Source organism: Amblyomma maculatum, chromosome 5, assembly GCF_055883805.1.
Source record: "Amblyomma maculatum isolate TAMU_Amacu chromosome 5, ASM5588380v1, whole genome shotgun sequence".
NCBI classification, from domain to species: domain Eukaryota; kingdom Metazoa; phylum Arthropoda; class Arachnida; order Ixodida; family Ixodidae; genus Amblyomma; species Amblyomma maculatum.
In genome coordinates this window covers 44,626,679-44,640,451 of record NC_139348.1, presented here as the reverse complement: position 1 = coordinate 44,640,451, position 13,773 = coordinate 44,626,679, and the positions used below count along the sequence as shown (strand labels likewise).

General features: G+C 48.0%; 1 protein-coding gene across 1 annotated transcript in view; it reads right to left on the bottom strand.

Annotated features, from left to right (window-relative positions):
- Positions 1-13,361, bottom strand: part of LOC146188212 (endothelin-converting enzyme 1-like) — a 36,066-nt gene extending 22,705 nt beyond the window's left edge. Inside the window, exons 1-4 of the mRNA XM_084605007.1 lie at positions 13,341-13,361; positions 11,594-11,975; positions 10,893-11,100; positions 4,703-4,903 (exon numbers count right to left, since the gene is read on the bottom strand). Coding sequence (XP_084461133.1) covers positions 4,703-4,903; positions 10,893-11,100; positions 11,594-11,975; positions 13,341-13,361 — 812 coding nt within the window. The remainder of the gene's footprint in view (positions 1-4,702; positions 4,904-10,892; positions 11,101-11,593; positions 11,976-13,340) is intronic.
- Between the last annotated feature and the right edge of the window lie 412 nt (positions 13,362-13,773).

Genomic DNA, 13,773 nt, shown 5'->3' with positions numbered 1-13,773 from the left:
CCAGTGAATAGCGACAGTTCTGGTCGCGAGTTGGTGGCGTTTAAGGAGGCGCTGTATGGCCATAGCTGTTGCATCTTATGAACCCGGAGTAGCGCTTTCCTTGCAAGCTTCATAGGAATCAGTAAGAATCCATATTCCCATCGGAGGCAGCTCCATCATCTCCGCAAATGGGCAAATCCGCACTCTTGGCCTGCCCATCTCAAGCTGCAACAGTCCCCAGAAATGGGTTCTTCAGCCACAACGCCTTTGGCCAGCACTACTACATACTATTCGTTGCCTGTCCAACCGGCACGGCGGTGCGCGGCAACATGCCTGCCGTGCGATGGCCAGAGCAGGTGGTGGTAGAAAACATTTATATAGGACAAATACAGGAGGTTATGCGTGAGCTGACCTTGAAGGGGCCAACCCTCACAAACACTAGGTGGAGGTCCCTAGTTTGGGACCTCAGTGGCGTCTGCCGCCGCTCGGGCTCGCCCGACTAAGGCCCGTTGGGCCTTCAGGTCGGAGCAGCCGAGCAGGGTCGCCTCCCAGTCCTCCCGGGTTGGGTTGGGGTGAGGGGGTTAGCCGGATTTGAGGGGCAGGCCCACACCATGTGGTAGATGTCCGAAGACACCACCCCAAAGTGCGGGCAGCTGCCAGAGAAAGCAGGGTCGAAGTGTTTTAGAGCTGCCGGGCACAGCAGTGTGTTTGTAAAGAGGCGGAGTAAGCGCCGCTCATCCGCCTTTGAAAGGCCTTTACATGGGCGGGGGTAAAGGCTGTGGCTAGATTGGTAGTAATTTACGATATCTTTGAATGTGTAAGTCGGATTAGGATCAGCTTCCTGGTCGGAGGGGGAGGAGGAGGAAACTTCCCGGAGAGAGAGCGTGCGGGCGGCGGCGTCGGCAGCCTCGTTTCCAGCCAGCCCCTGATGAGCAAGAGCCCAAATAATATATCGGGTAGCGGGGTCCCCAATGTAGGAGCTATTTTGAAGTATTCGGTAGGCTAGATAAGGGGTCCAGCCCTGTTCGACATTCCGACAGGCCCCTCGCGAGTCGGAAATTATATATTTCGAGTCAGAGTGGGAAGCAGCCAATGAATCAACGGCGTTTCAATATAGTGTACAGGAAAAAAAGGCGCAGTATCTGTCACAATTCTCTGCGGACAATTTACCCGAGCCGTAATGAAAAGGCGGAAGGTGGGAGTGAAAAAAAAAGAAAGTGGTGCCGTTGTGAATGTTGTTGGTGGGTGCATAGAAAGGGAAAGGCGCAGTATCTGTCACACTTGCTTTGTGGACACCTGAACCGCGCCGTAAGGGAAGGGATGAAGGTGGGAGTGAAAGTGGATAGAGATAAAAGGGAGCCGTAGTGGAGGGCTGCGGAGTAATTTCGACCACCTGGGGATCTTTAACGTGCGCTGACATCGCACAGCACACGGACGCCACTTCGTTTCGCCTCCATCGAAACGCAGCCGCCGTGGTCGGGTTCGAACCGTTGTGAATGGCGTGTTGTTTTTATTGTGGCTGTAGGAAGAAGGAAAAGGAAATGCACGGGCCTGCTACTGGTTCTCTAGCTGAGCCACCTCCGCTGCCTCGTGAGGACAGAATAGGGAAATTAGAGAAGAAAGAAAAAGAAGAGGAAAAGAAAGACGCGCGCCGCAACAGCCGTAGTTCATCACCGAAGCGGTGGCGGGTGCAATGACGGCCCACAAGAGATAAAATATTGGTGGCTGGCTAACCCCCGCAGCAACCGGCGTTGACCTACCGTCCCAGCCCCGTAGGGCCAGAAACAGCCACCCTTCACCACCTCTCGTCACACTTGGGGAGGGGTTCGGACCACCGCGCAGTATCGTCTCCTTACAATACAGTGGTCCAAAGTGGCCCCTAAAATGTTTGCTAACACTACTGCCTTTCTCTGTCTGGTTTTGCTGACACAACTGCCCTTCTCTGTATTGGGTGGTTTTGACAGAAAGCAAAGTACCAGCCGTGATAGCGATAGAGGCCGGGACCGACTGCTTAGACATAAATACATACCCCTATAGGCTAAGATGAGCGGTATACGCACCAGTCGACAGATCACTAAACGAAAAGGAGGAGGATATTTGGAGACTTCTACAGACAAGAACATATCCCGAACCCTTGCTCATGAGTAAGTGGTACCCAACACAAATAAAGCGATACAAGAAAAGTTGGCAGTGGCTTAGCTTGGTTAAGCCTGGACATATCAGAAGCTAAAAGCTTGGGTGAGCTTTTCATCTCTTCGCCCCTGTTCAGGCAACACACAATGCATAGTTATTTGCTAGTCTTCACTCATTCGCTGCTCTCAATGGCTGTGGACGCATCTATAAGCCGCTTTTCAGTTTCTTTTCTGTGTCGTTTAGCGAGGCGTTCCTCCCGTTCTCCGGGTGTTTTGGCCGTTCGTTTATTTTTGAGCTTTCCATTTCTTTGCTGCTTTTCAGCCAACTCTCAAGCCAGCGCTTCTGGATCGGTAGATTTTCTGCATGGTTTAGCAGCAGTCACACTCTCTTCTGCTTCCACGACGAGTGCGCACGCCTGTTTCTGGCAAGCGCATTTATAGCCCTCTTTGCGCACGTGTAGTAACTGCGGTAAACACGCGGGTGCAACGAATGGTCAAATCGTGGCGAGGAGGCGAGCGAACAGTAGCAGCAGCGGCGCACATGCGCAGTAGCGCGCGGCTGCGGCGAAAAATATGGCGACGCAGTTGAGTGCGGTGACGGCTGTGGCGACGGCGGCCACCTGCACTGCGCGAGACGTCACTCGGTTTCGGGCATGCGCAGAATATGGCTTTTGCAGCATACGGCCGACGCGACGCTTGACTCCCACACTCATAGGGAAGCTTTTCGCTTCAAAAGTTTTAAAAAACACAGCAGACATGGTTCACAGGATCTGGACATCCCGAAACATGACGGAAACACATGAGTAAGAAAGAAACGTCCCCCTGGGGGGCTCTGATGCTCTGCTCGGACCCGACAACACTACTTGCTCTAATCCAACTGGCTGAAGATTACGCCTGGGCTTAAGAGCTCCGAGCCGGCATTTAAGCGGAGGGGTATCCTCAATATATTATGTTGATTAATAAAGCTATTTCAATCCTTCAATTATCGAACAAAACCCAGCTTCAAACAGGCCCCTCTCCTAGCAACCGAGCTGCAACTCTTCGGAGCGTCCCTTCTTGTCCGTCACCTCCGAACTGTGGCCACTGGAGCGGAAGCTAGAGAACGAGGACGTGACAACTGATGTACGGGTTTGAAAAGGGTGGCATTCGGTTTCGCCCAAATGTTTTGAATCAGTAGGTTGATCCTTAACCCGAACAATTTGGGCAGCTTTGCCGCGCCTGCAGGCTCTTACGGCTTGGTGGTGGGAGCTCCGTTGCTGCTGTGAGAAAGAGCGGCATAGAGATTGCAAAGCAATCATGTTCGTTCGCCACCTAGATTTCGCCAATGATTGGGTGGCATAGCCGCAGCCCCCTATGACTAAGAACTCAGAAAATATCAGGATAGAATTGAGACAATTTGCCATTAGAACTTTGCGTCAAAATTTATTGAGGGCTGCTTTTTGCTACTTGCTCTCTATTAATCCGCACATTCGATAGTTGGCGGCAGCGCTGCGGTACGAAGGTATTAATGACAGATTTTTAGGCCAGGTATAACTGACACGCACGCCAAAGAAAAGAATTGATTGTCATCATATTAAATAGTAAAGAAAATAATCATTTCCTCGCTGCCTTATGACCGAAGAGGCCAGCGTGGTGCGTTATCTAAAGAAACATTTAGAATGCTAATCAATTGCAGTGTGGAATGGTTTTCTGGGTGGGTCTAGTTCCCCCTGGCATACCAACGCTTTACAAACGGCGACACTCGATGCCTAGCAGAACAAAGAGCGAACTTAAAAAAAATGTTCTCTTCGCCAACGTCCAGAAACTGTGGCTTCGTCGCGGGGGTCACAGCTTAAACAGTCTTTTTGTAAAATAAGAAAATTGGAGGGGGCTTTTTGTACATCTAAAGTGACGTGAAGCGAATCCTTGATAGCGCGATCGCGCCTGAAGCGTATTCGACGTGCATTACCTTCCCAGGTCTTTTCTTTTTCCATTGCACCACCACGCTCTCCCAGCAACTCATCACGCCGCCGCCTTCTCTCATGACGCATATATTTCGGCTAGGATGCCCCGTGACATCAGCGGCGGTCTCCATGGAAACTACGTTGGCATGACGCTAGACAAGGATAACGTAGATAGAATTCTTACGTGCCCGACGTGGCTGAGCCTGCCCGGTGATCAAAGGCATAGGAATTCGATTCCCGTTGAAGCACGATTTTTTTACAAAGGTGAAATGGCTCCGCGTTCTAGGAAGCGCCCAAGAATAGGCGCAGGATGATTGACAGCTGTAATGTGACAGGTTTTGCCGACGTATGGACGATGAGCCATTAAAAGTTTTCGCCTTCGAAGGAAACAGACATTCGCGAGGTCAGTTTGAGCAATATGGCGGTAAATTTCATTTATGCTGTGTCACTGGCAAAATGTACGCACTAGGCATATATGCTCGCAACTGGGCAAAAGATGTTCTTTGAAACTAAATGACTGCTGTGGCCGTGTTGAATCAACGAAGGACTGTTTTTTTCAAGAGCACTGTTTACTTCACTTTGTATAAACGCTCTTAAACGCGCTTAAACTTCAAAGACCTTTGGATCTTCAAAGACGTTTACACGAACCTGTTATCTGCTGGCTCAATAACTGCGTGTATTGCCTTCTCCAGCCGAAGAAGCTGCGGGATACGAGCGCGGTCTTCTTGGCTGGCGTCGTAGATGTCGTAGAACTGCATCGCGTACTGCATCAGTCGGCCTTGGTGATCCGAGATCTGCTGTTGGCGGCGCCACCTGTTCATCCTTACTCGGGTGATGTATAGACTGTACCTGTGACGAAAGGAATACGTATTCAAGAGCGCTATCTAAAAAGCTTGAAGATAGAGTTGTTAGTTTCAGGCCACTAGGTGCGCGCCTAAGACAGACAGTGGTGAAGTAGATGCAACCAGCCCAGGACCTGGTTATTTGGAGGAGTTTGGGAGAGGCTTTCGCCCTGCAGTCGGTATAGTCCCTCATATGATAATGACAATGAATTCGCCTTTGATGATTTCGCCTAGCAGATGCACACTGTACTGAATTTTGAAAAGTGTCTTATTAACTCGCTGCCGTCTTTAAACAAACTCCGCACTCTGCCGGCTTCCTTACGGCACACATATCATTACTCCCCTTTTCACAGCGTTGTCCTCAGTTTTAATTTGAATGCTTCTTGTTTGCCTCCACATTTGTGCCTCACAGGTTAACACCCGTCACATCTATAACGTTTTCTATACTTTTCACTTGAGGGAGAATTATGAACGACCATTTCAAATCTGAGAGAAGCTGCGAAATGTAATCTATCGCATTCAGTCTGCTTTAGTTATTTCACGTTTGACGTAAACATCTTCCATCATTACGTGTTCAAAGTATATGAGTGTTTTAGCCCTACCACCGAATATCGAGCTATCGTTAACCGCTGTTTTCATCTGAGATTACGGACTATGTAATTTCAGCGTCATAGTTTTATTCACGCCATCGTGCTTTGCCTATCCAGGACAATGATATGGGTTTGCATTTAGTCCCATGAGTCAGTAGCGAGACGACGCCAATGATTTACAGATTAATACTAAGGTATGATCCATTACATCGAACCCCAAGTATTCAATACCACATGTAGAAACACGGGGACCATCACTGGAGAGGTTGCGTATTTAATAAACGTTTCCTTTTCAAAATTTGTAGTTATTGTTTAACAGAAGACTGACTTTTGTGCAGAGTACCTTCCTATGTTTTAACATATACATTCCTCTGATGCGCGCTCACGGAACTGTCAAAAGGGCAGGGCTGATCGGCCATATGAAATCAGGAAGAAATTGCGAAATACTGAAGCAGTGATGTTTCCGTCACGAGCTAATTTCTCAAGGAATACACCTGCACCAACACAGATACCACAGACACCGTGCCGTAGACCACGCCAAATATCTATAAAATATTTTACTAGAAGCACTGGCTTCATCGAGCGGAAACTGAGGTAGCAGGGCTCCCCAGTGGCATTTCAGATTATTAGCGCATAATGTTTGCATTGCGGATGAATAGCCTTGTAGCATGTTTTGTTCATGTGCTCGAACTTGAAGTTGTTTTCATTAGGTTGTAAATTTGATGAAAGTAATTTACAGAAGGCTTCGAAGACATTATATCCCTTTGCAATGAAACGCTGTGATCAAGGATCTTAAAATCTGCAATTATGTTCTATGCAGGATATTTTCAGTTCAGCAGTAATAATAACAGTAATTCGTCCACAGGAAGGGAGAGATGCAGTATCTTTTACTCTAGTTTCTGTGGACACCTGAACCGCGCCATAAAGGAAGGAAGGTTGGAGTAAAAGCGGATGGAAAAAAAGAAAGAGGAGCCGTAGTGGATGGCTACGGATTAAATTTGATCACCTGGGGATCTTTAACGTGCGCTGGCATTGGAAAGCACACAGACGCCTCTTCGTTTCGCCTCCATCGAAAAACAACTGCCGGCAGTAAGATTCAAAACCAGGTACTGCGGCAAGTAAAATTAATTTTAGAGATTCTCCAAACAATTACTTTCACATTCATGTTCAGGCAAGGTCTCCAAGGCGAGCAAGACGAGCTTGCTCAATACGCCAACGTCAAAGTGTGCGAAATTGGGCCGGTGATAAACACTTATCTCGTAGGTTAAAATGGAGGATAGAAGTCAAGTATGTTAAAAATGGGCAGAGTTAGGGCAAAATGCAAGCAAAACAAGAAAAGGCAATAAAAGAAAATAAGTAATGCAGTTGAGCACACTATATGTATGTACAGAATGATATGGAGGCAGCCAAAAAAAGCAATATTTCGTTAGTCGGCAGGTAAAGGTAATTAGTAGAAGATTTACAAACTCAAATCACGGATCAAAACATTAGTGAGATAGAAAAAATGGACTTACACCAACTTACAGCATGAACAGACGGAGAACGCATTGCATGCTATTTCTTCCATGCGTTCGAGCTAGCAAGTTGCTGATTAGTTTCATTTACCAGTATTAATTCCCACAGCTAGAAATTGTGTAGGCTATTAAAAGGTGACACCTTTTGTCAGGCAAGTTTCAGTTGCCTAGCTCTAGTTAGGGACCCTCCCACGATGCTAAGGACACCACAAGGGTAACACACTTGCGGTCCTGACTTTTTCTACCTGTCTCCTCTAAGCACGTTGTCTGCACACTGTCCTGCTGCTGCTTATTGCTTTGCACTTCTCGTTACAAGTTCATTTAAATAATATTGTTACGGACGACATCAAGGAAGAAGAAGCGGGCAGTGGCGCGGACAGGAGCGCTCGCGCTAGGCCCGGCAACATTTTTCATTAAACGTCATCTACCATCGTCATCGGTCATGTTCTGTCTCCTGTCTTCATCGGCTTGCCGTATCGTAACATTTGGTTGGAGGTGCTGGTACTTCATCATCACCCCCCATCCTGGTCCGGAGCATCAGCGCCCTGCGACTTCTTGCGCCATCGGCGAAAGGTGAGGAGGCACTGCATGGCGGTTCCCCAGCCTGCTGGACCCAGCAATACCTTGCCGTTCCTCCGCCCCGTCCCCCCCGCCCCGACCACAAGGCACGACGAAGGAGAGACTGACCCAAGACGCCACATATGACCATAAGACACAAGGAGAGTCCCGAATGACCTAATGTGACCCCACTGACCTGATGTGCCGACCAAGGGCCCTACGACCCAAGACACCGCTACACTTCAAGACATTCTCCCCTGCCTATGCCATGCGGTGCGTGCCTTGGCCTCCGCCATCGAGTCGTGGCAACGTGTGGCCCGAGAATGTCCTGCCAAGGCTCATCGCGAATCATCGTGCCGGCAAGCCATTCTATTCTTCTTCCTTCTTCCTCTTCTTTTTCAAGCATCTAGACACGCCCATCATCATGCCATGGAATCATCAACATCGTGCATTTTCTCGTCCACGATCGGGACGATCGCTCGGTGGCCCCGGGTCATGTTACGGACGACATCAAGGAAGAAGAAGCGGGCAGTGGCGCGGAAAGGAGCGCTCGCGCTAGGCCCGGCAACATTTTTCATTAAACGTCATCTACCATCGTCATCGGTCATGTTCTGCCTCCTGTCTTCATCGGCTTGCCGTATCGTAACAATATCTACGAAAACACGTCTAAAATATTTAACATCGTTAATTATACAACCAAGACTGCTGATTTTTTTTGGATGGCCTCATAGATCTATTTTATTTTTCTGCCTCACTATAACGGCAGCATTTAATTTTGTGTTGCTCGACTCTACTGTGCATCTGCCGGATAAACACTACGTACGGGTTGAAAGGATGAGTTCAAGAATTATTTCCTTTGGTGTTAAGAAATTTTTAATTAATCGTTTACAGACCACAGACCGCACATTGTTGGAGTGGTCTGTGGGAGTGGTCTGTACTGTAGGGCAGACATTACGTCCGTGATAAGGTATTTTTATTCGGCGATTAACTGCTTTAAAAAAAATTGATTTTTATTTTTCATTTCGAGGGTAATTTTACTTCCACACAGAACGTGACTCCGGATTTTAGTTTCCCAAGCGCCATGCAGTTCGATATATTGAAAACCGAAAATGCGCATTATAATATATATTATAATCACAAGACGAGAGGACAAGGCTGCCGTCTAAATACCTCCTCTACGTCCCTGTTCCTTATGCTCTGCCACGTTCTACAATGTGTCATCGACTGGCCCGCAACAATTCAATAATCGACGCGCATTTCGACGCTTGTTGACTGCGTTTTCTAACAAAGAACGGCAATAAAATGACGTATATGTCTGGGTCATTGTCGTCGAAATCCGGCTTCATTCTTCTACCTTATAAAATACACAAAGGCAGCCTGTATTGGAGGCCTAAAATTGCGTGTGACAGCATAAAGGAATTTGCTTTGCTCGGATGCCGATTCAACGAGGTTTATTATGCAATTTAAACATTGAATACTTTCAGCTAAATGTTCGTAAAAGAAACTTCAAAAAGCGAAGCCCTGTTTGAAGTTGTGAGCCTACAGTTTTCAATACATCAATGCCCTCAAAAAGAAAACTGTTGATTAGGTATCTTGAAGACATAGCGCAAAAAAGACGGAGACAACACAGAAGTAGACAGGACAGGCGCTAACAGACAACTTTATTTTCGACAAAAACCGCAGCACAATTTGTGTCAAAAATCACGTGACAATCAAGGGGCCTTATACTACTACCAAACACAGTTTTTTCGTATTTTTTTCGCTATGTCTTCAAGAAACTGCTACCAACTAGCCGAAACCAAACATCTGTTGGTTAGGTAATTGTACATTTTACCTGTGGATCCACAAAGCACCCCCGGGTATGATATGCGTGACCGTTGCATCAGAGCTCGAGCAGTGCGCACCGGGCAGAAGTCAAATCAGACTTCAATCATTAATATCCGGGCAACATGTACGTTATACCTTGCTTGCGGGCTCCTAGGCAGTACTTTACCGGAATTGCTATCAATGAGTCTAAGCAGCTCAAATGAGACCAGGGCCTGCATTCCGAGTATGCGTCGTTTTCGAAAGTGTCGCTATCTCACGTGATGTCGAGTCATTTGTTTGGTGGAAATGCCGGAACATGATGTTACCACCTCTTCCCGTTCCGACGTTTAGACCAATCAGATAACGCGAGGTCACGTGAGATAGCGGCGCTTCGATAATGACGCAAACTCAGAATACGGGCCCTGGCTGGGCTTCCATGAACGTGCATCCCACAAACACCTTTGCTAAATGGGGAGTAGTGTGTATATTGTGTTCCAGCAGAACCAACTTACGCGTACCGCCCTACTGGAGTCCCGTACTAAGGACCCCACCTAGTGCTTGTGTCGACTGGCCTCCTAAGGGCTGGTTCAATCATATCTCCCTATGAGCCAATAAATGTCTTTCACCATCCCCACCATCCGATTGTTTCAAATACAAACTTGTAACGTTAAGAAATGACCCCTTACTTTCCTGAACTATTTAAGGCGTTATTTTTTCCTATCTTTTAAGTTTTAGCCCTGCGTTTGCGTGTTTCTTAGTCCTCGTTTGTTTCGCGCTGTCCTTTCGCCATTTCAAAAGAAAGATGGTGGACTTACATGCATAAGGACAGGTAACAGGTATTTAACAGAACATAGTATTCCACGTAACCTCGTCCCGCCGAGGTGGTGTACTGGTTAGGTGGTGAATTGTTGTACCTAAGCGACCGCCTTTCGACTGAGGCAAAAAGCAAGGAGCCCGTGTGCTGTGCGATGTTAGGCTACAATAAGAACCCCAGTAGAAACTTCGTTCTGGGCGACTTGGTACACCGAACCGAATATTTATGTGGCATATGCGATGGCCACATTTTCTGTACTCCTGCGCTTTCCTGTGAATAAAACTAGCCGGAAAGCAAAGGCTTGGTGAGGTCGTGCTTAGACTTGGGCTTCTCGCAGGTTACCTCCTCTTTAACGCTCAGAATCACAGAAAATACAGCGGTCACGTAGGCCAGTTAAAGGTTTAGGTGAGTGTACATGTTGTACACTAAAGAGTTCTAGCGCCTGTGTGTAATATCATCCTGTTTGTGTGTGGTTGTCTTTCTTGCGCTATAACTTTTTAGTCTACAATAAGAACCCCTGGGGGTCAAATTTACGCAGCCTTCCACTGCAGCGTCGTTCATAACCCGAGTCGCTCTAAGACGTTAAACACCATACCCAAACCAAATCAAACCACACACCTCCTAGCAGAGTGCGCAATTAGATGCAGCCAGGAGCGCCTGACTATGTCACCCCCAGGCTAACGCGCATCCACGCTGGCTGAAGCACAAGCGTACCTGGTCTCTTTGGGGAGCAGCCGTAGGCTCATCTCGAACCAGAAGGGGACACCCCAGTTGATGAGCAAGTCCAGTAGCACGTACAGGGCGTGCCTGCCCATTGGCTTGTACTCAGGCCACGACAGGCGACGATCCCTCATGAAGGCCTTCAGCTCGGTCAAGGCCTCCCGGCGCGGGTGCATGCACGCCTCGTATAAGGCGAAAGCCGCTGCGTTTCCACACCCATTGTTTATACGCAGGCACAATTTGAAGAATTATGAACAACAGAACTTTCAATTAAGGAAGACAAAATACTTCAGAAGATAAACTTCATCTCTGCCGAAGGTAAGAAACAAAATATTGAAGATTGACTGAAGATAACTTCGTTACCCTAGACCTTGACGGTTTTACACGGCCCCAGGCTTTCCTGTAGGCATATATCTGAGAACACAAAGGAGAGTTCACAACTGCGCTACTAGTTCAGAACAGGCGCAGTAAGGCATCCCTTCTATGGACCACGACGCTGATATGAAATGGCGTCTCTTTGTTTTATTCCTTTTCATTTTTTAAAAGGCACCAGCGGATGCCTTATTATTATTTACACAACGAGACGGCTGCCTCGTTATTAGAAATGGTGGAACAGAAGTGATAAATCGGTCATCCTCGACAACGTAAGAATGAACCCTTGCAATGCTGCGTGTGAATACAAGCAAAGGACTCACCCGATGGCTTTTTTTTGGACTCGAGGTACGCGGCGCCTCGCTTTTGCCACAGGCGGACCATTTCAGTGGCCGTGTCGATGACCAGTTCACTCTCCCACTTGATGGTGCCGCATACGTGTGTCTGGATGTCGTCGCACGGCTGGACGCTGTGGTCCAGGCGGCTGAGTATGGCGGCGGCCACCTGCTGGCATCCAGGCGTGGCGCAGACGGAACTGCGCTCGAGCCTCCGAGGTCCGAATGACCACCTACGTGCCAGTAGCGCTGCCAGGGAGCCGAACACCAGCACCAGGACAGCGACGCATGCTGCGAATGCTTTCCACGAGATGCCACATGGCTGGGGACTCGTCTTCCTCAGAGTACCGCTGTCGGCACCTTCTTCCGCCTGCGTCCCAGCACATCTAGGTCATTAAGGCTCTCGTTCACGCTCATTAAACGTACAGCTCTCCAGTATGTCTTAGCTTCTTAGCAGCAGGCTATCATCATTGACAATAGCGAGTGTTGTAACAGCGTGTGATGCATGTGAACGTCTTCGCAGTGTTAAAGTTTAGATTACGTCAATATTAATTCTGGCAAGTGCACGAAACAAAGTTAGGCACCCAACGCTCACTTACCACTTAAACTTGTGACCGTAAATTACAGCCGACAGCAATAAGGATGCATTGCGGAGGAGAAATAAATGTGTATATTAGGAGAAAACGTGCAGTGCTAGTTCCGCCAAAAATCCAAAACAGCGGCCGCGTGAGACTTTGGTGGGGAAAAATTATGATTGGTGAACAAAGTCAGGATGGCACAACCCCATGACTTCGCGTCGGAATTTCAAACACCTCACATTCGATCATATAAAACTAGCGTATTGCAAGTAGTTGCGAACCTAACTAGAATTCGCGATAATGCTCTTCTGATAGTTATTCCAGAAAGAATGATTTCAATCATTCAATTTTTTCCAGATGAGGTTCAGACTCAAGCATTCGGCTTATCATGCGGTTACGCAACGCATAGGTCTGAAAAATAGGTAGTACTAAGATAATTAGAAGGACACCTTGCGACCCCTTTGTGGTCCGTATGACATACTGACGGGTTTTGAGATGTGTACTGATGTGACAGAAAGAATCCTCCTAAAAACATTTTGTTGTATCGTCCTTTTGGTTTCGGTTTCGGAACAAGGTTTGAGCAGTGGCGGCGCCACCGTACTCTTTTTCCAGTCCTGCACCCTCTCTCATGAATATAAGTTTCACTCTGCGTTTGTCTGTGGTGGAGTACGGCTGCCTGCTTCTTCCTGCACGCCGCCGTTCGGCGGGCCACGTGGCGTCCATGGCAGCCACGCCGACACAACACATTTATATGTCCAAAGCCGCAGGGGTTTCGTAAAAGCAGTATCGCGTCTCCAGGATGACGAAGCTCAAGTGCCTGCCTAAATTTATTGCACCCCACTTAAAGCGACGCTTCTTTCATCTAAGTATTATCACTAACAGGTCGCAGTCAACGTTAAGAACCTTACAGTCTATATTTCATGGGTCTACAAGTGAGAGTGCTGTTACAGCCAATGCTCACTGACCCCGTCTGGAACTACATTTCTGCTACAATATTTCACCGAAACCCGAAAGCACGCAAGTATTGTAGGATGGACTGTGGTATGCTTCTCAAGCGCTGTATCTTTATCCAGTATGCGAAGCTCTTCTAGAGAAATTATATTTACATTAACGCAGCTTGGTTGGCCATGAGTCGCAGCATACGAGGAAACACTCACTAGCGATTGTAAACGCTCCATGACCTCCTCGTCCAAGGCTGTAGCTGCAGAAGATGCTCTACGGTTCGGGACCTGGGTGCCACCTACAGGTGGGCTCTGGGCAGAAACTCTAGTGTCGGCAGGCTGAGAATCTTTCTGTTGTTGGTTGTCAGGATCGCTTTTGGAGTTCTTTTCCGTAAGCGTTTCCGAATGAGGGAGCCGAACGCCAGGCCAAGCGGAGCGCTCCGGTGCTAACATCGGTGAACCATTTTTAGCTTTCGCAGAGTCATTCTGCGGGCTTCTCGGAGCGGTGGCACCGCTTTTGCCGGATATCATCGGCACAGGGATCTTAGTTTCCGGCAGGAGGTGGTGAAGGCCACGATGACTAGCCCGAGGTCCCGTATTCGGAGACGCCAGCGAGGAATTGGCCTTGCCTTCGGCAGACTGCCGCCAC